General features: G+C 37.9%; 1 protein-coding gene across 11 annotated transcripts in view; it reads left to right on the top strand.

Moving 5' to 3' along the window:
* Nucleotides 1–23,050, top strand: part of LOC143221992 (inositol 1,4,5-trisphosphate receptor-like) — a 58,456-nt gene that overhangs the window by 19,890 nt on the left and 15,516 nt on the right. For 6 of the 11 annotated variants that reach the window (XM_076447766.1, XM_076447774.1, XM_076447771.1 and 3 more), the window contains 20 exons: nt 14,561–14,631; nt 14,794–14,906; nt 15,205–15,291; nt 16,500–16,994; nt 17,139–17,277; nt 17,403–17,614; nt 17,693–18,019; nt 18,244–18,390; nt 18,466–18,767; nt 18,838–18,952; nt 19,045–19,220; nt 19,300–19,455; nt 19,530–19,680; nt 19,762–19,909; nt 20,170–20,196; nt 21,314–21,653; nt 21,721–21,886; nt 21,998–22,220; nt 22,309–22,847; nt 22,916–23,031. In XM_076447766.1, the coding sequence (XP_076303881.1) occupies nt 14,561–14,631; nt 14,794–14,906; nt 15,205–15,291; nt 16,500–16,994; nt 17,139–17,277; nt 17,403–17,614; nt 17,693–18,019; nt 18,244–18,390; nt 18,466–18,767; nt 18,838–18,952; nt 19,045–19,220; nt 19,300–19,455; nt 19,530–19,680; nt 19,762–19,909; nt 20,170–20,196; nt 21,314–21,653; nt 21,721–21,886; nt 21,998–22,220; nt 22,309–22,847; nt 22,916–23,031 (4,050 nt within the window). Of the gene's footprint in view, nt 1–14,560; nt 14,632–14,793; nt 14,907–15,204; nt 15,292–16,499; nt 17,278–17,402; nt 17,615–17,692; nt 18,020–18,243; nt 18,391–18,465; nt 18,768–18,837; nt 18,953–19,044; nt 19,221–19,299; nt 19,456–19,529; nt 19,681–19,761; nt 19,910–20,169; nt 20,197–21,313; nt 21,654–21,720; nt 21,887–21,997; nt 22,221–22,308; nt 22,848–22,915; nt 23,032–23,050 lie in introns of all 11 variants that reach the window. The other 5 variants (XM_076447773.1, XM_076447776.1, XM_076447767.1 and 2 more) reach the window with 4 other exon arrangements.

Here is a 23,050-nt window from a genome sequence, read left to right on the forward strand (position 1 = left end):
ATATTATCAACACGAGATCCATTATTCGTCATAAAATACTTTCGGAGCCTTGAAAACGCTCCAATCGAAATCCTTTGCATCGAGAAAGCTGAACATTTGATTAAAGAAACGCGACTGCTAATTACGTCAGGAAATACTTTTTTAATGTTTTTTTGCATTGGGTTAATATTAAAATTGAAGCAAAGAACTTCCACATTTACATCTGTTGTTGTTACAATCCTTGCAAAAATTTTTCGAGGCCTGCAGAATTATTTGAATTTGAAAAATTTTGAAAAATGTCTTTTCATTCTCACACGTGATGCAGAAGGGCATTGAAGTGATCCGAATTGTATGATTTTCTTTTGTTACGAAGATCTAAATTATTTCGGCGTAAATCGAGCGTTGCTATAATTTCGCGCGGCAGTGTAGAAAATGGATATTTCCGGCTAATGAAAACGCTCCGATACAGCATAAAGGAAAGAGACGACCGAGAGTATGGGAATACATAGTAACCAATCCACTCTGTGTATCACGGCGCATTATATTTGATGTTCATCTAAATTGACCGGAACTTGATCGAATCACGCCCGTTTGATGGAGACGTCGAATTTCGGCATGTTGAATGGCATAGATACGTGACGCAGGAAGTGGATTGTGCGTCGGTAGATCGACTGTAGTGTGTACAGAGATAACGCGAGATATAATGCGAGCCGGTACCAGCTCGTCAAAGTGAATCTCCGGACCGTTGAATGGAGTATCTACTAATTCCTGTTCTCCGTTAGCATCCCGATTGCACACAGGCTCTATTCTCCGTAGCGTCGGACTCGACGAGACGCAGGCGACGCAGCTGCAGCTGAAAGGGATGCAATTGATGTTCGAAACAACAACGGATCGGCTCGTAAACCTCCTGAAATTCGAATCCTTTCAGTCCGATGCCTTCCAAGTCAACGAATACTGCTTGAGCGGCGAATATGTACAGGGTGTCACAAAATTATATGTCGTGGACATCATAACGCGATTCTACACCCCCGATTTACTCGAAAATAACGTAAGAAACCCTCCAAAAAATTGACCTTGAACGTGAAAAACAAAATTTAAGGAACCCTGATTGATCAATACCCTACCCCTAAGGATCACAGATTAAGAATTAAGATCTTTTAAATTTTTATACCAGTTTTCTTTTAAGATTTTTAATCTTAAACAAAATTTGTTTTTTTACCTTGTTTTTCTTGTTCAAGGTTAATTTTGCGGCGGGTTCTATTGGAAATGGGTTATGAATTAAACTGAAACAGCGTATACTGTTAAAACTGTTTTATTCAACCGAGCTTGGAAGGACGTCGTATCGCGCTGAAAGCTATACTAGAAGTGAAGAGAGGCGAAAAGGCAACGTGGAAAAGTCCCTTGTCCACTTGAAATAAAGGACCAGGCCTGTGCTCTGTCCTTTTCCCAGGCAATAGGTATGTAGAGAAGTCGCAGGCCCATGGGTCCGCTGACATCTGGTTACTGTTAAAGCCAGTGCTTCTCATACAAAACTAAATTCGTTTTTGCATTTGGACTGCCGGAGTGTTACCGGCAATCCAACACGCCCCCTCAAAAATGAATCGGTTACATTTAAATTCTATTTCCCGTTTAACATCAAATATAATCACAATATCTATTACCACTAAAACAAAAATAATAAATGACTGTCCTTCCTTGCTTTCTCTGGGAAATACATATGGTCCAACATTTGTTGCGTGGATTAGGGAAACCCAGTAAAACCTAATCAGACCGTTAAGTATCCTTACGATTAGACTAACTTAATCAAAATATCTTATTGCTTAAGATTTATTGTAGCCCCATCCTTGTCCTGAACTCCAAGAATTTTACTGCAGGCAATGGTTTCGTAAGTACGTCGGCAACCTGGTTCTCTGTACAGACAAATTCAAGTTTAATCTGATTCTTTTCTATCTGTTCTCTAGAGAAGTGATACTTGATATTGATATGTTTTGATCTCTTGTGATTGCTTGGGTTTTGCGCTATACTTATGCAGCCATTATTGTCCTCATAAATAATAATCGGCTCTGAAATATTTATATTTATACTAATTGCTAAGGATTTCAACCATAATGCTTCTCTTACGGCCTCGAATAGTGCCATATATTCTGCTTCGGTAGATGAAGTTGCTACCGATGCTTGTCGCCGAGTCGACCAGCATATTGTGCATCGATCAAATAATTTAAACAAGTACCCTGATGTACTTCTTGGATCATTTTCATCTTGACCTCCCCAATCCGAATCAGCAAAACCACTTATTATTTTCACGTAATTACCTTTTACATAGGTCAACATGAGGTCACTTGAACCTTTCAGGTATCTCAGCACCCGCTTCAGATTTTGCCAAAGCTCCCTATTCTCTTTATTGGTATATCTGCTTAAAATGTTTATTGCAACACTCAAGTCAGGTCGTGTACATACCATTATGTACATTAGACTACCAATTAAATTTCTACACGGGGCCTCGTATTTTTCATCTGAATTTAACGCTAAATAGTTTAATTTGCTCGGAAGAGGTGTACTAACAGGTTTACAGTCAGTCATATTGAATTTCTCTAACACTGTTTTTATGTATGCATTTTGATCTAACGTGATTTTACCGTGAGTCCTCTCAACTTTTATCCCCAAGAAAAGTCTAATCTCACCTAAATCTGTCATGCAAAACTGATCCATCAAATACCTTTTAAAGTTTGTCATTGTTTCCTTATTCGCAGTAGCAATCACAAGATCGTCAACATATAATACCACATATATATTTTCATATATATTTCCTTTATCTAATAGATAAATACAGCGATCAACCGAAGAGCTTCGAAAACCCTTTTCTACAAGACATTTTTCGAACATTTCGAACCAACATCTTGCTGCCTGTTTTAAACCATATATAGCTTTATTTAATTTGCAAACTTGATTACTTTTACTGACGACTCCTTCAGGAACTTTCATATAAATTTGCTCCTTTAACGTACCATTTAAAAATGCCGTCTTTACATCCATATGATGTATCATTAAATCAAACTGGTTTGCAAAAGCTATTATAAATCTGAAACTTGCTATTCTGGCAACAGGTGCAAATGTTTCATTGTAATCAACTAAATACTTTTGACTAAAACCGCGAGCAACAAGTCGCGCCTTATATTTTAATGGGTTTCCGAATTCATCACTCTTTATATTAAAGACCCACTTACAATCTACAATGTTTATATTTACCGGTCTTTCTACTAATGTCCATGTTTTATTCATCAAAAGGGAATTTATCTCATCAAGGATGGCTTGTTCCCATTGAATTCTATCAATTCTAGTTTTAACTTCATCAAATGAACTAGGAACTTTGCACATTAACGATTGTGCACACATAAGAAGATCATATTGTAAATCGCATTCTTCATACGATATAGAAGGTCCTTTTTTTTAATCCTTTCACTCCTTCTCAGCTCAGATTTCTCTTGTACTTCACTTTTATCATTTTTAGAAGTGGAAGACTCATTGTGCATATCTGTTTCTATTACAGATTTATTAGGTTTCTTTCCTAATTTTTCTTCAGAACTTATTTTTACCCTTGACACCGATACATCTGATTTATCAATATCAGATTTATTAGACTCTCCATCTATTTCTACTGATTTTGACCGTATGTCTAATGCATCAGTTTTATCATTACAATAGATGTTCTCACCCTTTTCAAGTCTCAGTATCGGTCGAGTTTTTAAGTAATTTGTCTCATCAACAATTACGTCCCTTACTACAATGAAACTCTCTTTTTCTACATCCCACACTCTATAACCATTTGGTTCATACCCAACTAGTATACCTTTCGACGATTTTTCGTCGAATTTACCTTTCCTAGTTTTATTATGGATATAAACTGTAGAACCGAAAACTTTCAAGTACCTCAACTTGGGCTTCTTACTATGCCACAATTCGTACGGCGTTTTTGACTCTTTTAAAGCCTTGGTTGGGGTTAAATTAATCAGGAATGTAGCAGTAAGCACTGCCTCCCCCCAAAACACCTTATCTAAACTAGCACAACTTACTATTGTGCGACCCTTTTCGGTTATTGTTCTTACCATGCGTTCCGAAACGCCGTTCAATTGTGGGGTTCGTGGGACCGTTAAATGGTAACTGATACCTTTTTGCACACAATAGTCTTTCATTTCCTTCGATAAATACTCTCCTCCATTATCGCAGTACAAGTTAACAATTTTTAAATTGAAATGAGCCTCACTTTTTGCAACATAATCTTTAAATACGTTAAATACGTCTGACTTGTATGTAATCAAATATGTGACGCAATAGTGAGTGAATTGATCAACAAAGAGAACAAAATAATTTTTGTTGTTTATAGTAGGTGGAGTGATAGGACCACAAACGTCCGAATGAATAATGAATAATGGTCGCCTTATGTGACTTTTATCCTTAACCTTTTCAAATGGTAACCTTGCTTGCTTACCATTTATGCAAGCTTCACATAGGTTATCATCCGGTATTACTTTTTCAATATATTGTATGTCTTCGACCATTTGTTTATTTTTCAATTCTAAAAATTTCGATTTTCCCATGTGACCCAATCGTCTATGCCATAGTTCATAATTGCAACTCACCGTACTATTTACCTGCGAGTTATTACCTGCCCTTTTTATATTGACTTTGAAGTCGACAGCTGTTAAATTATTTAAGGGCTTACCAGACATTACGATGTTACCGTCTTTGAAAATATGTACTCCCTCGTTGTCGAATACGATACCCAAACCAGCCTCCTGCATTCTTCGTACGGACAGCAGATTGTACGGAACTTCAGGGCAGTAGAGTACATTTTCCAGCACACCATCTACTCCTTTGTTGCTGGTCACGTAAATCGTCCCCCTCTTCGTTGCTGTAATAAACGCACCGTTCTTCGCCACAGAAATATTCAGCGGCGGTTGTAGTGTTATAAATTGGGTAAACAAATCTTCCTGGTTGACGAGGTGATCAGAGGCACCTGAGTCCAATAAAAATGTCACTCTTTTCCCGGCCTCTGGCTGATAATCCCGGTCACCAGCCATAAACGCAAAGCCCGAAGTATTATTATGCATCTGTTCTGTCATTTGAACCGTTTGAACAGTTCTGTTTCTATCTTCATTGTATTGGCGATTTCTTTTATAATAATAGCAATCTTTAATCTTGTGTCCTCTTCTACCACACTGATGGCATTTCGAAGTTTGCTGACTATTGTTATTTCGAGATTGCTTCCTTGGTTTCCATTTGCCGTGGTTGCTCCTTGATGTCTTTTGTCCTTCAATAATGCCTTTATTGAAGTTCTGCGAGGTATGTGCATGCAGTACCTTTGAGCTTGTATCTCTGCATTCTTCACGCAATTTCACTTCGTGGTCTAAAAGCCTAATCTTTACGAAGGCTAGCGTCAAATTGTCATCTGACAGTGTCTCGATTGCCGTTATGACACCATCGTAAGAATTTGGAAGAGTCAATAGTAGATGAGCCACTTTGTCAGTCTCTTCCAATTTCGATCCCGCCGCCGATAATTCGGTGATCAGATCGTCGAATATCATGAAATGACGCACCAGAGGTTTGTCACCTTGCAATTTAAGAGTTAGTAATTGTCTACGTATAGCTAGTTGAGTAGCAATACTCTTTCTTTGATAAATTGCATCCAGATTCTTGAAAATTTCTCTTGCCGTGCTAGCTGTACTCGCGAACCCAAGGAGGGAGTCCGATAAATATTCGACTATCGTGTTTTTCGCGATCCTTTCCGCTCTCATCCATTCGGCAGTTAATGTTTCTGGAATTTCTCCGTCAATCACATTTATTACGTCCAGTTCACTCATTAAACCGCGCACTCTTAGTTTCCAGACACTGTAACGTTCACCGTCGAAAGGTTTAATGTTTCTTTTCGCTTTTGAATTTTCCATAGTTTTTGTCCTTTTGATAAACTAACACGTAATTACCGATTAAAACTAAATAACGTACACTAGATATAGAGTTATGTATATATATAGTTCAATAACAAGATGTCTAATCACTATACTTAGTCACAGTACTTTCTTAAACACTATCGCACTATAATTCTACGATAACTATATTAATCGTCTATCACTTATAGTTTTAAAACACAGTTAATATTAAAGAAAAACGTTAACTGGGCCCATAACCTATTGGAAATGGGTTATGAATTAAACTGAAACAGCGTATACTGTTAAAACTGTTTTATTCAACCGAGCTTGGAAGGACGTCGTATCGCGCTGAAAGCTATACTAGAAGTGAAGAGAGGCGAAAAGGCAACGTGGAAAAGTCCCTTGTCCACTTGAAATAAAGGACCAGGCCTGTGCTCTGTCCTTTTCCCAGGCAATAGGTATGTAGAGAAGTCGCAGGCCCATGGGTCCGCTGACATCTGGTTACTGTTAAAGCCAGTGCTTCTCATACAAAACTAAATTCGTTTTTGCATTTGGACTGCCGGAGTGTTACCGGCAATCCAACAGGTTCCTTATGTCATTTTCGACTAAATCGGTGGTCTAGAATCGCGCTATGGTTTCCGCGACATATGTATAATTTGCTACATTTATTTTAATGCTTAAATATTGATTACAAACGAATCAAATTTTATTCTATCTAAACTGAGACGCGTAACATTCATATCTGTTAGACTTTGTTAAAAACCTTCATGACGAGTCTGGCTCGTTAAAATAGGGCAAGGGGTTAATCAGAAAAATGTCACGAATACGTTGGTAAATGTTAAAAATACTGCTGTTCAGACAGCAGAATATTTATATAAGTATGTACTCCTATACACTTTTTACCAGTAGCATATAAACTACAGTCGGTGTACAAAGTATTCGTACACATTTTAAAAACGAACAACTTTTTCAAAAGTGGACCCAATAACTTGAGTTTGTTTCAGACGTTAAAAGGATTAGTTTGCTAGCTAGTGTGTAAATAATTTTTTAAAAAATTGTTATTGTTCGCAATTGTGGAGGAAAAAGTAAAGGTCACAATTTTTAGATTTTTTATCTGTGCCTGTAATGAAAATTTAAGACATGTATTTTGTGAATCTAAGTCGGTTCTATACATGTACAAAGTTTCATCGAAATCGATCAAGGTTCTTGTGAAATATAATTGATTAAAACTAGCAAAAATTGTAAGAATCTGCGAATTAAATGAATCGCAAACCCTAAATTTAATGATCTTTACGTCTCACAATGCCCATAGCTTTTTTATGCGTCAACCGATTTCAATGCACTAACTTAGATTTACAATGTACATGTTTTAAATTTTTATTACAGACACAGATAAAAATTTAAAAATCGTGACCTTTTCTTTTTCCTCCGAAATTGCGACCAATAACAATTTAAAAAAAATTATTTACACATTAGCTAGTAAACTAATCCTTGTAACGTCTGAAAAAAACTGGAGCTATTGGGTCTACTTTTGAAAAAGTTATTCGTTTTTTAAATGTGTACGAATATTTTGTACACCGACTTATACTAGACTTCAATGAACACTTGAGTAAGAAAGAATATAGATTCAATTTGGTAATACTAAAATGTGTAATAAATAGAGAAAGCTGCACACGAACTCAATCAATGTTATCGCTTCGTCAACACACTTTCTCATTTGCGTATTGCAACGTGTTTACAAACAGTGTAAGTTCATTCCATAACAATTCAACGATACATAATAATATTAAGCACACAATACCCATACTGCATTGTGCTAACCATACCGTGCACACTGTATTTTCTCGAAATGTAAACATGTAATTTGAAGAAAGTGTAAAACTACGATGGTCTCGAAATATCTTTCAAGAGTCCATTTTAAGTATTTAAGAGACGCGAGGCGTCGGGAAGCGGTTTAGATCACTCTATTGCTTTTTTCGAAACTAGGCCACTTCCATTAGGCCTCAAAATGCAAACACGATGCAGCAGCGATGGGAACTAAATCACTGTCGCGACGTTACTTACCGGATCATAATTAATACTCACTTTATAGTTACTAGTTACTGTAGGCAATGAAAGTTTGTAACGTTGACGTCACAGTATGTACTCTGTTCACTCATTTGTTTTTCCTTGTCCTTGCTCGCTGTTGCTAATAGCGTTCGCTTCAGAATAATTTTCAAGAGTAGAGCTTACAGTTCGTCTAACCAAGCATGCTGCTATTTTAGAATTGATATTTGTTCCCCAATAATTGTGCCCACTCTCAGGTCTAATACACAGCTTCCCCAAGTGACATATTGACTTTCCCGCAAAGTTCTGATCGAGTGTGTACCCTATTTTAGGGTCTGCTGAAAAGTTTTCAACAACGGTGACGAACGACATTTTCTGCAGCGGATAGAAATTTGAGAATTCAATAATATCTAAAGGTTAATTTTCAAAACACCCAGAGCTGTGCAGAATAATATTTTAAACAGTTTATAGTAAATAGTCGATGTTATTTTAGATCGTATTTTGTAAATCAAATATTGTATTCGTAAGCAGAGATTTTGGAAATACTGAAGCTTATATTCGAAATATTCTATTAATCAAATATTGTCTCTGAAATGGATCATAATTAATATTGAAAGATAATCACACGATACATAATGAAAGATTATAATGAATTCTAATAAAGAAAGTTTATTTGCTCTGCAATCTACGCGAAACGAATAGTTTCTCAAAGTAACACTATCAAATCAAGAAGCTAGAATAAAACTGATTTATCGTCGAGTGTCTGTAGAATGTTCTATGTACATATACATATGTGGAAATCCTAACATCGCAATTCTGGAAAGGCAACAATGTGTTCCGTACTAGCATCAATTAACAGTTTATTGAATCGAGTTTTCCATTGCTTACACAGCTGACACGTTATTTCCTTTAATCGGGTGATTTTTTAATTTCAATGCCTACGAAGACGTAATACAAAACAAGGAAAGTTGACGTGCAATTGTTTTGTCGTGACCAATTAAACCAACACCGTTAACTAAACACAATGGAACTCGTACTATGTAATATGGACGAAATATAAAACAGTAAAACGAAAGAATTATTGAATGAAAAGTTCTCGAAAGGTGATCTGTCGAGCACGAGTGACAGGTCGATAGACAATCGCGCCAGACTGTGCTCGTCGTCTTTTTGTTTTCCGAAACATGTCAGTCACGTGGTCGTTGCACAACGTCGCTGGTACTTAATTAACGAGATTAGATTGTCGTCAATACGTCAATACAGAATCCTTCAATGGATTTTCTTCCGAGAAATTGCTCTTCGAGCATGTGGATCTTTCTTTTTTTTTCTCTCTCTCTTTTACAACGCTACCGGTGTTCGAACACACGCTGCGCTTATAATTAACCGTTTCACGGGGTTATTAATAAAGTTATCGAGGGCGTGTGACGATGATGATTTATTGATCAGCATAGAAAGCACGACGATACGTGTCGCAGCTAGGAGTATGTGTTCGGCGAAGGTGTGCACGCGTATCGATGGCAATTCGTTGTCTTCGACGCGTTTCGCGCTTTCATGATCGACTGACCGACCTTGACACTTATCGAATTATTTAAGCGGTTCAATTTTCGCGGAGGCACAGGCTCATCTAATTTGGATGGCGTCGTCACGAAGCTGGAATTGACCTGCTTCCGCCCTAATCGATCAACAGGAACAGAGCACACGGTCCCGTGAAATCATGGTTCCAGGGGTGTATCCGCGAGGCTCTGACACTGGAAACAACAATATTGGCTTTTCAATATCGGCCAAATGACTTCTGTGGTCATCAGGCTTTGCAGAACGTTTGGCAATTGGAACGCAACGGTCTGTAACCCCTGCCGCTTCAGAACCGTAGAACGATACGCTATTTCTGTTTAAGCGGGTATTCTAGCGTAATAGGTCCGAAAATCGATATTTTTTCGCATGTACCGTAAGTGCAGCATTTAAAACATATGATAATAACGAAATTATACATCGTTTAGCGTGGCGGGTTTTAATGGCTGGCGATAAGGGAATTTAAAGTTTGAACGCGTTTTTCGCATATTATTGTTACAATATTTTAGAAACCACTCTACCAACGGAATTGAAATTTCGCGCATGTCTTCAGCATATGTGTTACTATCCTCGGAACCATAATCGTGCCAGAATGTATTTTACAACACAAGACAAACGAGACTGTATATATTCAAAGTGCTGTTTGTACTACCGTAATTTTAAAACTGAATTTTTAGATCACATTTGCAAAGAAGTCTAAAAGACACACATGTCACGTTAACATTCTCTCTTAAAGCAGTAATTGGATTTAAAAGAGGAAACGACGACGGTGGCCGATTAAAAAAAATCGAAACTTTTTAAATCCTTCTCTAACGCGTGCGATGTTCAAAGGAGGCCCTCAAAATGTTAAAGTAGAATTTGCAAAAATGGAAAAAACCGCAGAACTTTTTTAATCGATGAAGCGTAATGGCTGAAACTTCGGAACTCCAAGGTTTTTTGCCGCTATAGGGTATCTGCCGGTAATACTGAACATCGCGTAATATGGGACATCGTAATACTTTGATAGAAAAGTAACGAACATTAAAGGTAATTGTGTATATGAGTTTCCCAGAAGCAAAAAAAAAGAGTATCAGTTGAACATGCATTATTGAAAGAAAAATGTTCTTATTTTCCATAATTCTTCGTTTAAAAATTTGCAGTGAAACATTACACGTCCGTCCGTTGTCCATAAAATGTTAGAACAGTGAAAGGGGTGTATTAAAGACATCTCAGATTTAAAAAAATTTAATTTTGCTGAACAGGAATCCGTGAAAATAATCTTTATAATCGACAGTGGTTGTTTTATCGCCACTACTACAATTCTCTGTTATATACCTTTCAATATCATTACCTCGATGGGAGATTGATGTTCCGATTGTATCAATTTATGGATGGCTCGTGTATTTCACTTGCCGGTACCCAGCCGTCCTCGATGTAGCTGTCCAAACAGATAAAAACACGATGACGCAATATCAAGAGACTGTAGTGGCAAGTTCTATAGAAAAATTTGCAATCTGCAGATACTTGTAAATTTCCTTGTCACCAGCGAGTCACGATTTCGTTTTAAAATAGTGTTCTGCTTCAGGAGCTGAAGCTCCTATTTTTAATTTTGTCGCAGGTGGTTCGTCTTTGCTTGATAGTTTTGTGAAAGACTATTTTTCGTTTGTCACCAGCGACTGTGAATAGAGCTAAACGAACTCGTAAGTTGAGTGTCTGAGAGAGAGGGAACAAAGATGAATGTGGGACCATTAACCAATAATGCGTTCAAGATATTGCATTCCGTTTTCTCTAAGAGCGTTATTTAAAATTAAATAGCGTTCTTTTAAACTAATTTTTACAAACGCTTTTTTCAGTATTGCAAGAGGTATTTCTAAGCTAACGAACTTGGCCGTATTTTGTTTGATTTCACAACTTTTTACGGCCGTAGGAACTCCTGTTTATAGGATGTTTTTGTTGGGGTGTACTTTTTCAGCGTATAAGTCAGCGTAAAAATCACTATTAACTGACAACCGGCAACAACTAAGTGTCACAAACATGGAAAAATTACTAGCAATTTATTGTAACGCAAATTATGGTGTTTCCATATGAATAAATTGTTAATTAAAGAATAACTGTTTCATATTTTTTTATATTAGTTCTGATATTCTGATCATATTTTTCGTGCATATTTTACGTGCATAAAGATCCGCACTCTAGTGATTACTAATATTAGAGAAAGTCTTATCGTTGGTATACAACACCTTCCGCCATAAAATTGTTAACAGAAGTTAACGATGAAATATAACATGAATTATAAGAATTAATTATAAACTAATTTAAGATAGATAACTCAATTATTCATAAGTGATTATTTGGAAATGCAAAAATTAGGTATCGAATAATCTACGAAAATAACGCAAGTTACAATATACAATACCATATTTTATTTTTAGGATTGTTGACTTTTCAAATTTTCGGTATATGTAGTAGGACGTTTAAAAAAGCTTAGCTTCCATCTTCTTCAAAATACGACCGGAATTAAATTTCGATGACAAATAATGGAAAATTTAGTTAGCAGATTTTTGCCTGTCGCGAAGAAAAAGCTGACGGTCATGCGCCGGTGCACGCACCGACTCTCGAACTAGTTGAACGAGCTTACGCGCGCGGACGAGAAGCCTAAACGTAATCTTGTTAGTGAACTTTGTATTAGTGACCGACAACAAACGATGTGGGTACTTACGGACAGTTGGTGGCGGTGAAAAGTTGCAGGGAAAAGGCGGGTAGGCCCGGGCACTTAAATAAAGCACAAACAAATTTATATATAGTCAATAAATTTTAATTAAATTCTCTTCGGAATATAAGCGTAAGACCCTTTTGATTCATGGTAATTAAAACGTAATAATATAATGAAGCTTGTGTATTTGCTCCGAACAAAACTTTCATCGTATTTACCACACTCTGTAATTATGGTAGTAACAACTGCGAACAGATTTCCCCATAATGTACTTATATCTACGTCTATTCATGAGTATTCGACTTTGTAAACATATGTCTGTATAAATTTTAGTGGATAAATTAATTAATTTAAAAAAAAGACTCATCGCTCACCGACAAGCTTTCGGGTTCAGGTACTTGCTTCGTTATTTTTTAATCGAATGATATATTCTGTAGCTATCTTATCGTCCTGCCGATCAATCACAGTTGTACACCACTCTGTTTCTGGTAGACGTTAACACCGTGATATTCCGCGATCAATAGAGTTCCATCGCTTCTCTTCAGCTTTGAAACGGGCTTTTATCGGCGGAAAATAATGCTCGATTATGCGTCCAGCCTGTGCTCGAACCGATTCCTAGACATTAACGTTCAGCACAACTGACGGCACGGAAAGCCACGCTTTCTACGTATGTAGAGTTAATGATAATGTATGTTCATATTGTTAGCGTTAATAGAAAATCGGCGTTTTATTTGATGAAGATCCTTTCACCAATAAATCGATCCTTTTCCCGCGTTGTACCTATTAGAACACGTGTGTGCTGCATCCTATATTTAGATTTGATAATACGACTTTGTGAAACGATAGACGATTCAAATTTCGCGAATCAACACGAAATTCGTTCGATCATATTTATTGTAGGAAATTGTTCGCTGGGAAACATGCTTTGATGACTCGTGACGTATAAAGGTAAATACACGCTAGAAAATAGTGCCGTTTCGAAAATATTCGAATTTATGAAATGTTTATTTAGGAACTCGAACATCTAACTTCTGTCATTTTCGAAAACTGTGAAACATTTGCTATTAATGCAAACAATTTGGTAGACCATATTGGACAAAGATCCAAAGCTATTATAAATTACTGTCTGGAAGTCCGAAGAACTTCGTACAAATTCTCCAATATTCGATACCAAAGAGAACTGGAACTTGGAAACTGTAGTTTGCGGAATGCACTATAAACCTTACTATGTATAACAATAGATTCGTAAAAAATCTTCCGTCGCGAGGGATATCCCCTCGGAAACATACGCGACCAAGATGTAAGAAATATCTCCACCGGCAAAGTGTGCTCCACTAGTTATGACTTCGGAGTGTCGAAACTTGTGACATATGTACATTGTCGAGGTAAGAGTTAGTCAAGTTCTTCGGGTTTTCACGTTGAACTTACGGGGGAAGGATAGTCACGTGGCAAAACTAGCAAAGAACTAGAATCTAAGTTCACGTTTTCGTAAGGCTCGATGAATTATCACTGGGTAAATCAAGAAAACTCGATGAAGTTCTTAGCACAATTCCCTATAGTTACTTGAGTCGGGTTTCTTCCCCCTTATACCTCTGAAAAATCAAGAGGATCGACGATAAAATTCCTGAATAAACATTCATCGAGTTTTCTTGATTTACCCAGTGATATAATTCATCGAGCCTTACGGAAACGTGAACTCTTACGTAGCCTGTTATTTCACGCAACGCGGGTTAATTAGACCATGCCTCCCCCTGTTCCTTTCTGCCAGCGTGTCTACTATTTCCACGTTGGCAGCGAATTTTAACTACCTCTTGACACCGTATATCAGCATTTACGGCGGAAAAGTTTTTTGACTTAGGAAGTTGCATTACCGTACCTTATTTACACTGCAATTTATTATATTCGGAGTCGGACCCTGGTATCGGGAATAAGACACCGGGTCGCAAAGTATACTGCGAACCCGCGGGGGATCAACCCCAAAGAGTTCTCATATTTTTGAAAGATGAAAGCTCCCCCCGCTGCTGTGTCGCTTTACAGCCCCCGGGCAAGACTCGGCCTGCCCCAATATCGATTTGCACGTCGCTTTCGTTTCACCTGGACCTGCAGATTTATGCGACGATTGTTTCCCCGAATATTCTATCCATTGTTCGTGCAAAAATCGACGATTTTCCTGTGACAATGGTGTAAAAGCTTTGGTCACGCTGAATTTCACTTAACCCATTGCGGACGAGGACTTTTTAAAAATACTTAGAAGAGTGTGATATTTTACATTTCACGAGATTGTACAGCTACAATATATCTGTTAGCTATAAGAAGTACAAATAATTGAACTATTTTCTGTTTCTGTTTGTAGTTTGGTGGACGACAGATGCGTGGTTTGTCCCGAAGCTGGAGACTTATCAAATCCGCCAAAGAAGTTCAGAGGTAGTTTCTACATCAATTATAGTCAATAAGCGTCGGTTTTTAGATGTGCTTCATGTTTAAATATCTAAGTAAAAGTAATTGTTTCTTGGACATTTTCTTGAAATTTATTTAGCTTGCGTTTTCAACTATTAATGGGAGATTGGCCTTTATTGTCGTTTTTAGATTGCCTCTTCAAAATATGTCCCATGAACCGTTATTCTGCCCAAAAGCAGTTTTGGAAGGCCGCAAAGCAAAGCGCGAGCGGTACAGATGCTGTGCTTCTCAAAAGACTTCACGTAAGCTAGTTTTGCTTATAATTACAACTGACAATTAATTATACCGGGACGCGGAGCTTTATGCAATAGAAAAATGTTCTGTATCCATTTGGAGGAACAGGAGTTAAGTAGAATTTGATTTTTTCCTTCAAACATATTCGTAATAAAACAATATGCTTCAATTTTCTCATAAACGCATAATATCCGCAGTCTCGTTACAAGTTTGACCAATTAAATACAACGTACCTATTCAGCAGAAAAGGTTCTCTCTTATATTCAATTTCTTCCTTTGTCCCTGAAAATGCTATAAACTTTCCAGCACGCCGCCGAAATAGAAAAGAAGCAAAATGAGACTGAAAATAAGAAATTGCTGGGCAGCGTGGTCTCCTACGGCAACGTCGTTCAGGTAAGATCCTCTTGTTTTTCTAACATTTTACTATATTTTTACATTGCCCCAGTTACGCGAAGTAAATTAATTTACCTTGTGCTTCACGCCCGAGAAGGTCATTTAAGCTTTGTACATCAAGGATACAGGCTTTTACACAAACTACGTTTAACCCTTTTTTGCGCGATGGGAAAACCTAGGTAAAAAACATTTTTGGCTTCGAAGAGAAATAAGAACACACAGGGCACATTGTAAACACGAAAGGACATCGTAAACTGTAGTTCACTGACAGTATAACCAGCATACACAGTATGGACTATTATAATTTATTTTTAATTCAGCTTAAAATATAGTCTCCTTTAGTTAGGTCGCATTTAGGTTTCCATGAGACCTCGAACAACGATTCCATTTAGACACCGTAGCGTACGTTGTGCATACTATTTGCTGCAGTTTTTTTTTTTAGTCGAACGGAAAACGGTTTCCGTAACGGCGTGTATTATTACAATTAGGTTCGCCAGATGGGTCTAATTTCCTCGTGGTCTAGCATCTATCGCAAAAGCAATGCGAACCGCCACGATAAGCGATCGTCAATTATGAGAATCTACTTCCTCTCTGATATCGAGGTCGCTAAGCTGCCGCGGAAGGCGTCGCGTCGCCGCGGCTCGGTTCCGCTTGTAAACAGAGATGTTCATCCCTCGCGAGGCCGTTCCCTTTAATTTCATATTGTTTTAAGTATATAATCGAATTATTAATCGGATCGGCGGTGCCATTATTGTCAACAAGAGGGGAATGACGTTACCGCCGAGTGATACTCGGTTGTATGTGTTCTGCAGAAGCGAAAGGTGAAGCTCCCTTGAAACGGAAGAGGCTGAGAACGCCATTAGTCGTCTAATTAACATGATCCAATCATGCCTACCGGGGGCGACTTCGCCTGAATATCAGGCTACCTCGTTAGATCCCACTTTGTCACTGAATTATGGTATATTTAAAAGTTAATACATTTTCCGAACACACTGCCAGTTGACGTCAGACGACTTCGTTATTATTCTAATCTGATTTTTGCTACCTCGTGCATCGCCGTTACTCGAAAGAGTCCAGAACTCCTGAAGTTTACGTTAACACTGTGGTTCACACCTTAAGTAGGGCTAATGAGCTGCCTCTTGTAGATATCCGTGTTATTCTTTGTTAAAACAGTGTTAAAGTGCTTCATCTCATGTACCCTGTTTCAGCTGTTGCACCTTAAGTCCAACAAGTTCTTGACGGTCAATAAGAGGCTGCCGGCGCTCCTCGAGAAGAACGCGATGAGGGTCTACCTGGATGCAAACGGGAACGAGGGTTCCTGGCTGTACATCATGCCGTTTTACAAGCTGCGTAGTGACGGCGATAACGTTGTTGTCGGCGATAAAGTGATTCTGGAACCCGTGAACGCTGGCAGGCAAGGTATACACGTTGCGGCCAATTATGAACTGAGCGACAACCCAGGTTGCAAGGAGGTAAACGTCGTGAATACGGCGACGTCGTGGAAGGTGACGCTGTTCATGGAGCACAGGGAGAATCAGGAGGAAATCCTGAAGGGTGGAGACGTGGTTCGGTTGTTCCATGCTGAACAGGAGAAATTTCTTACGATGGACGAGTACAAGAAGAAGCAGCACGTGTTCCTGAGGACCACTGGTAGAACTAGTGCCACTGCGGCTACGAGCAGCAAAGCTTTGTGGGAAGTCGAGGTGAGAACAGCTGAACAATTTTATAATCATATTTCCCAAAAGGAGAAGACCAGACAGGTTCTGGAAAATTTTGGGAATCTAATACGCTCGGGAATTCCGAATATTCTCGTTTTGTATTTGATTGATGATTATTTTTCTCTACAGGTAGTGCAACATGATCCGTGCAGAGGAGGTGCTGGTCACTGGAATTCTCTTTTTAGATTTAAGCATTTAGCAACAGGTCAATACTTAGCTGCTGAGATAGACACTGACGAACCACGCGAAACCACAACAGGCAAACGTGGTAAGACGGGTGGAATTGTTTTTATTGCTGCAGTGAATTCCTCTAGGGACTCTACAAGCTTCGTTAAATTATAGTCGTGTATATTTAATATATCAAGTATAATGTACTTTTATTTGCTTTTATAGATCCCCCAGGATCAGTGTACAGACTGGTGTCAGTCCCGCACAGTAATGAAATCAGCTCCTTATTTGAATTAGACCCTACAACGTTAACGAGGGGCGATAGTTTGGTACCTCAGTCATCTTTCGTCAGGTTACACCATATATGTACAAATACCTGGGTCCATTCAACAAGTGTACCCATCGATAAAGACGATGAAAAACCTGTTATGTCAAAGGTATTCTTCATGAAACTTTTTGATCAACTGGATATTATTACAATACTGAAACATCTGAAATATAATTTTTTTTGTCAGGTGGGTTGTGCAATTAGCAAAGAGGACAAGGAAGCATTTGCTCTGAGGTCTGTATCGCCTGTCGAAGTGCGAGATCTTGATTTCGCGAACGACGCCTGTAAGGTTTTAGCTGGAATAAGTGGTAAATTGGAAATAGGCACGATTTCCCACAACGAAAGACGAGCTGTAACTAGTTTACTGCAGGATATAGTGTACTTCATAGCTGGACTAGAGAACGAGCAGAATAAGTCTGAAGCTTTAGAGTTAGTTGTTACTAATGCAGTAAGAGATCGACAGAAGTTACTCAGAGAACAATATATACTCGGTCAATTGTTTAAAATACTTCAGGTATTAGGCGTTCTTTTTTAACTAGAGGTGTGAGAGACCCAAAAATGTGGACTCGGGGCGGGTAGAGAATTTTATTCAGGGCCCGGACGAGTTCACGATCCGATGCCGGCCCGACCCTTCCCGACCATCGGGTACTCGACATTTTCGGGTTCTTGCACACCTCTATGCTCTTTACTGACACTTTCAGTCTTTAATTCGTGTATTGTAAAAATTATTATTCACAGGCTCCGTTCCTAGAGTCTGCAGAGGGCGAGGGACCATTTCTTAGAATAGAGGAACTGAATGATCCTAGGCATGCACCATATAAGTATATGTTTCGTTTGTGTTACCGAATTTTAAGACTCTCACAACAAGATTACAGGAAGAACCAGGTATTTTGTTTTAATGATAGACATACATATATATATTTCAATTTGCATCGTATTAATGCAGCTCTTACAACATAGGAATATATTGCGAAACACTTTGCCTTCATGCAAAAACAAATTGGATACGACATCCTAGCAGAGGACACCATCACTGCACTCTTACACAATAATAGAAAATTGTTAGAGAAGCATATTACGGCTGCAGAAATTGAAACGTTTGTCGGTCTTGTTCGAAAGAATATGCATAATTGGGAATCAAGATTTTTAGATTACTTGTCAGACTTATGTATTTCTAATAAGAAGGCGATAGCCGTGACTCAGGAGTTAATTTGCAAGAGCGTGTTAAGTGAAAAGAATAAAGATATATTACTAGAAACTAGGTAAGGTGAAGCAATTTTCTGAACGATGCTTGTTTCGTTGATACATGTTGATGTATAATCAATTTTCTAGGATGATGAAAACTCAGGTTGAGGTGGAGGAACTTGACGAGAAACAAGAGAACGGTGAACCACGAATCACTGTTGTAGAGGAACTGGAAGTATTTCTTTTATGGAAGAACGCAACGGTTAGCATCTATATGTGTATCGTTCAAATGCCAGAATGCGTGCATTTGTAAAATTTGTTTGAATTTTTTAATGTTGGTGATGCAATTTACAGAAGTCAATGTCTTTGAATGAGTTATCACGGGGAGCAAAATTAGGCAGTGTCCAAGACATAGCAATATTAGACTATTATAGACACCAGTTAAATCTCTTTAGCAATATGTGCCTGAACAGACAGTATTTAGCTTTGAATAATTTATCACCGCATTTAGATATTGGTCTTATATTGAAGTAAGTTGAATACGTTTTACCTCTGAACTGTCTGCTTTCGTGCTGAAACACAAACGAAACTTCTAATTAAAATATTTAGATGCATGGAAGATGAAACAGTGCCATACGAGCTGCGAGCATCGTTCTGTCGACTCATGTTACATCTGCACGTCGATAGAGATCCTCAAGAACAAGTAACTCCTGTGAAGTATGCACGCCTGTGGTCTGAAATTCCTTCGAAAATGAGCATTAACGAGTATGTAAAAATATAACGCGTGGAATAATTATACGTGTTAACAAAGATTTATTTAATGTATATGAAAATTTCAGCTATGACGCGAACAGAATGCGGGATCAAAATAAAGGACTCGTTCGTGCTAAATTTAGTGCCACTATAATGTTCGTGGAAGATTATTTATGCAATGTAGTTGCAAAAATGTGGTCGTTTGCTGACCAAGAACAGAATAAACTTACGTTTGAAGTAAGAAGATTAAATTCAATATCTAAGGCATATAGTGCTCACCAAGAAACTTATTTACTCAAATTTCTAAATTAATTTCAGGTAGTCAAACTGGCACGCGATCTAATTTACTTTGGATTCTACAGCTTCAGTGACCTGTTGAGACTAACTAAAACGTTGCTAAGCATTTTGGATTGCATTTCAGAAAATGACACTCCGGACAGAAAAATTCCAACCGGTGAGATTGACTGTAAGTTGGTCATTTACAATCATAACATCTTCTTGTACATACACTAATTCTTTCAACACACCGTGTTTTGTACATACAACCGGATAGCATATTATAATTTCGTTCATAAATATACCCATTCAAAGGTGCTATTAATATAGTCCATGTAGTATTTACGCACAATTAACTTTGTAGAATAGTATACCCAATGATACAAATACATGTACCAAAGTATGCACATATAAATGTAATTAACTGATTTCTTCTACAAACTTCTAAAGCTGAGTCTACGGATTCTCAGGAAACAGGTAATGCATAACTACAAATTAATAGCAATTTCAGGTTCCTTAAGTAATCGTCTTAAATTTGTAACCAAGTTGAACAATTCATTAATGATAAAAAGACCATTTTCACACAACGTCGATTGGATCATATGAATTTTATTAACTGCATGGTTACCTTCCTCCTTACGTGTTCTACATTCCACATTTGTTAGTACATATATGTAGATATTTTGCTAGTTTTTGTGTACCCAGTAAGCAAAATGCTCGATTTTGGACGGGCATATGTGTCCGCAGAAGTATCGCTTTCTGCTGGCAGAAAGAGCGGGCAGATGTTCGGGCAGGCCTGCCATCAAATCTGATTCTGCGTCGCACTAATATTAGTGCCCTGTATAACGCCATTTGCCACATTAGTGGGACCGTGCTGTCCTCTTTGAGGGTAGAACATCTGCCCGCAACTTGTGCCGGCACACCCTGCCAGCATAAAGCATACTTCTGCCTCCAAATAAATATTGCTTTATGCTGGCAGGGTGCGCTATCCAAAATCGAGCAGATTCCGAGTATCCTCAGCTTCGAGCGCGTTCTGACAGCGTAATGCTCGTCATCTGCTGGCATCGTACAATTGCAGGCTGTGCTCGATATCTACTCGAGGCAGGCCTGGCTGACTGGGTACTTTCAATATAATTTTTTCGAAATTCCATTTAACGTCCATACCTTTAATTGGATCCTGTTTAAATGCATATCTATAAGTACTTTGATATGTATAATATTATATAATGAGATTACTTCTAATATAATTCTTATAAGATACAGTTGGGACAAAATTAAGTGGACACCGTTAAAAACTAATAACTTTTTTCAAGGTGGACCAAACGACGAACTTTTTTAAGATGTTAGAAGGATTAGTTTACTAGGTAATGTATGAAAAAGATTAAGCAAAAATTAACATTGTCCGAAATTGCTAAGAAAAAAATAAAGGTCACGAGATTTTTAACTTTTGTATCTGTTCCCATAATGAAAGTTTTAAAGAACCCAAGTCGTTTGATCCCGTTTGAAGGAAGCTATTAGTTTTTAAATGGTGTCTACTTAATTTTGTGTCCTCGACTGTATATTAAAAACTTAGTAAAAGATATGCTTTTAATAGCTGAGGGTGGAGTACTGAGATGTATTGGAGATATGGGAGCAGTAATGACAAGTCTGACATTGGGTTCAGCTGGGCAAGTACTAGGGGGAAGTACATCTCCAAGACCAAAACCACTTTCACAGAAAGAATATCCACTGGTGATGGACACAAAGCTGAAGATAATTGAAATCTTACAATTCATTCTTGACGTTCGATTGGACTACAGAATTTCCTGTTTATTAAGCATTTTCAAGCAAGAATTCGACGAAACAGAAAAAGCTTCTAGCGATTCGAGTCCTGGTCAAAAAACCATCGATTTGGAACTAATTGGGACCCAAGCAGAGGGTATATTCGGAAGCAGGTAACACATCATTCGACGTTTTTATTTAAATGTTAGACAAATATTTTTCATAAATGATGCATTTTAGTGAGGAGTGTGTAGCGCTAGACTTGGATGGTCAAGGTGGCAGGACATTTTTACGTGTTTTGCTTCATTTGGCGATGCACGACTATCCTCCATTAGTTTCTGGCGCATTACATCTGCTTTTCAGGCATTTCAGTCAAAGACAAGAAGTCTTGCAGGCATTTAAACAAGTACGTTATATCATCTTCGATACTACAAGTAAAACAGAAATGAAGATTCGTGTTCTTGCACAGCTCTAACATTAATACAAATATTCTAGAGGATATTTTCTTTCTAAATAGGTGCAACTATTGGTGTCCGATAGCGATGTTGAGTCTTACAAACAAATCAAATCGGATTTAGATGTTCTACGACAGTCTGTTGAAAAATCGGAACTTTGGGTGTACAAGTCTAAAGCAGCAGAAGAACATGGAGGTAAGAAGAAGAAGAAAAGCAAGGAAGAAGAAGATGATGGAGCTACACCTCGCAAAACACCACCTCAGCTATCCACGTCCGATAAGAAAGGCAAGTTTACTTAAGAATATAATGAATACATAGGTAGAAATTGAAAAATGATTTCTTCATTAAAAATAAATAACATTTGCAATTATAGGATCTGCAATAGATTTAGACATTGGTCCTCCGTTACACACGGACCAAGCTGAGGAATATAAAAAAATACAACAGATATTAATTCGCATGAACAAGCTATGCATTCAAGCGGTGGGTGGTCAATTTAAACCACGGAAACACGAGCAAAGACTTTTACGCAACGTCGGAGTACACACTGTTGTCTTAGATTTACTACAAGTTCCATACGATACCAAAGAGGATGTTCGAATGAACGAGTTGATGCGATTAGCACATGATTTTCTACAGAATTTTTGTTTAGGCAATCAACAGAATCAGGTTTTATTGCACAAGCATCTCGACTTGTTTTTGAATCCTGGTATACGCGAAGCGCAAACAGTGTGCAGCATTTTTCAGGATAATTCTACTTTGTGTAATGAAGTGAGCGCTAAGGTTATACAACATTTTGTGCATTGCATAGAAACTCATGGAAAACATGTACAGTATTTAAAGTTTCTTCAAACAATAGTAAAAGCTGAGAATCAGTTCATCAGAAAATGCCAAGAAATGGTGATGCAAGAGGTGAGTAATGAAGCGTATGATTGTATGCAAAGGCTTCAATGTATATTTAAAATATAACGATATTGTAGATGGTTCAATCTGGTGAAGATGTTCTTGTCTTTTATAATGACAGAGCTTCTTTCAACCATTTTGTGGAAATGATGCGGTCTGAAAGGCACAGAATGGATGAAAGTAGTCTACTAAAGTATGTATCACTGACACAC

The sequence above is a fragment of the Lasioglossum baleicum genome, chromosome 3, assembly GCF_051020765.1.
Source record: "Lasioglossum baleicum chromosome 3, iyLasBale1, whole genome shotgun sequence".
In the NCBI taxonomy this organism is placed as follows: Eukaryota; Metazoa; Arthropoda; class Insecta; order Hymenoptera; family Halictidae; genus Lasioglossum; species Lasioglossum baleicum.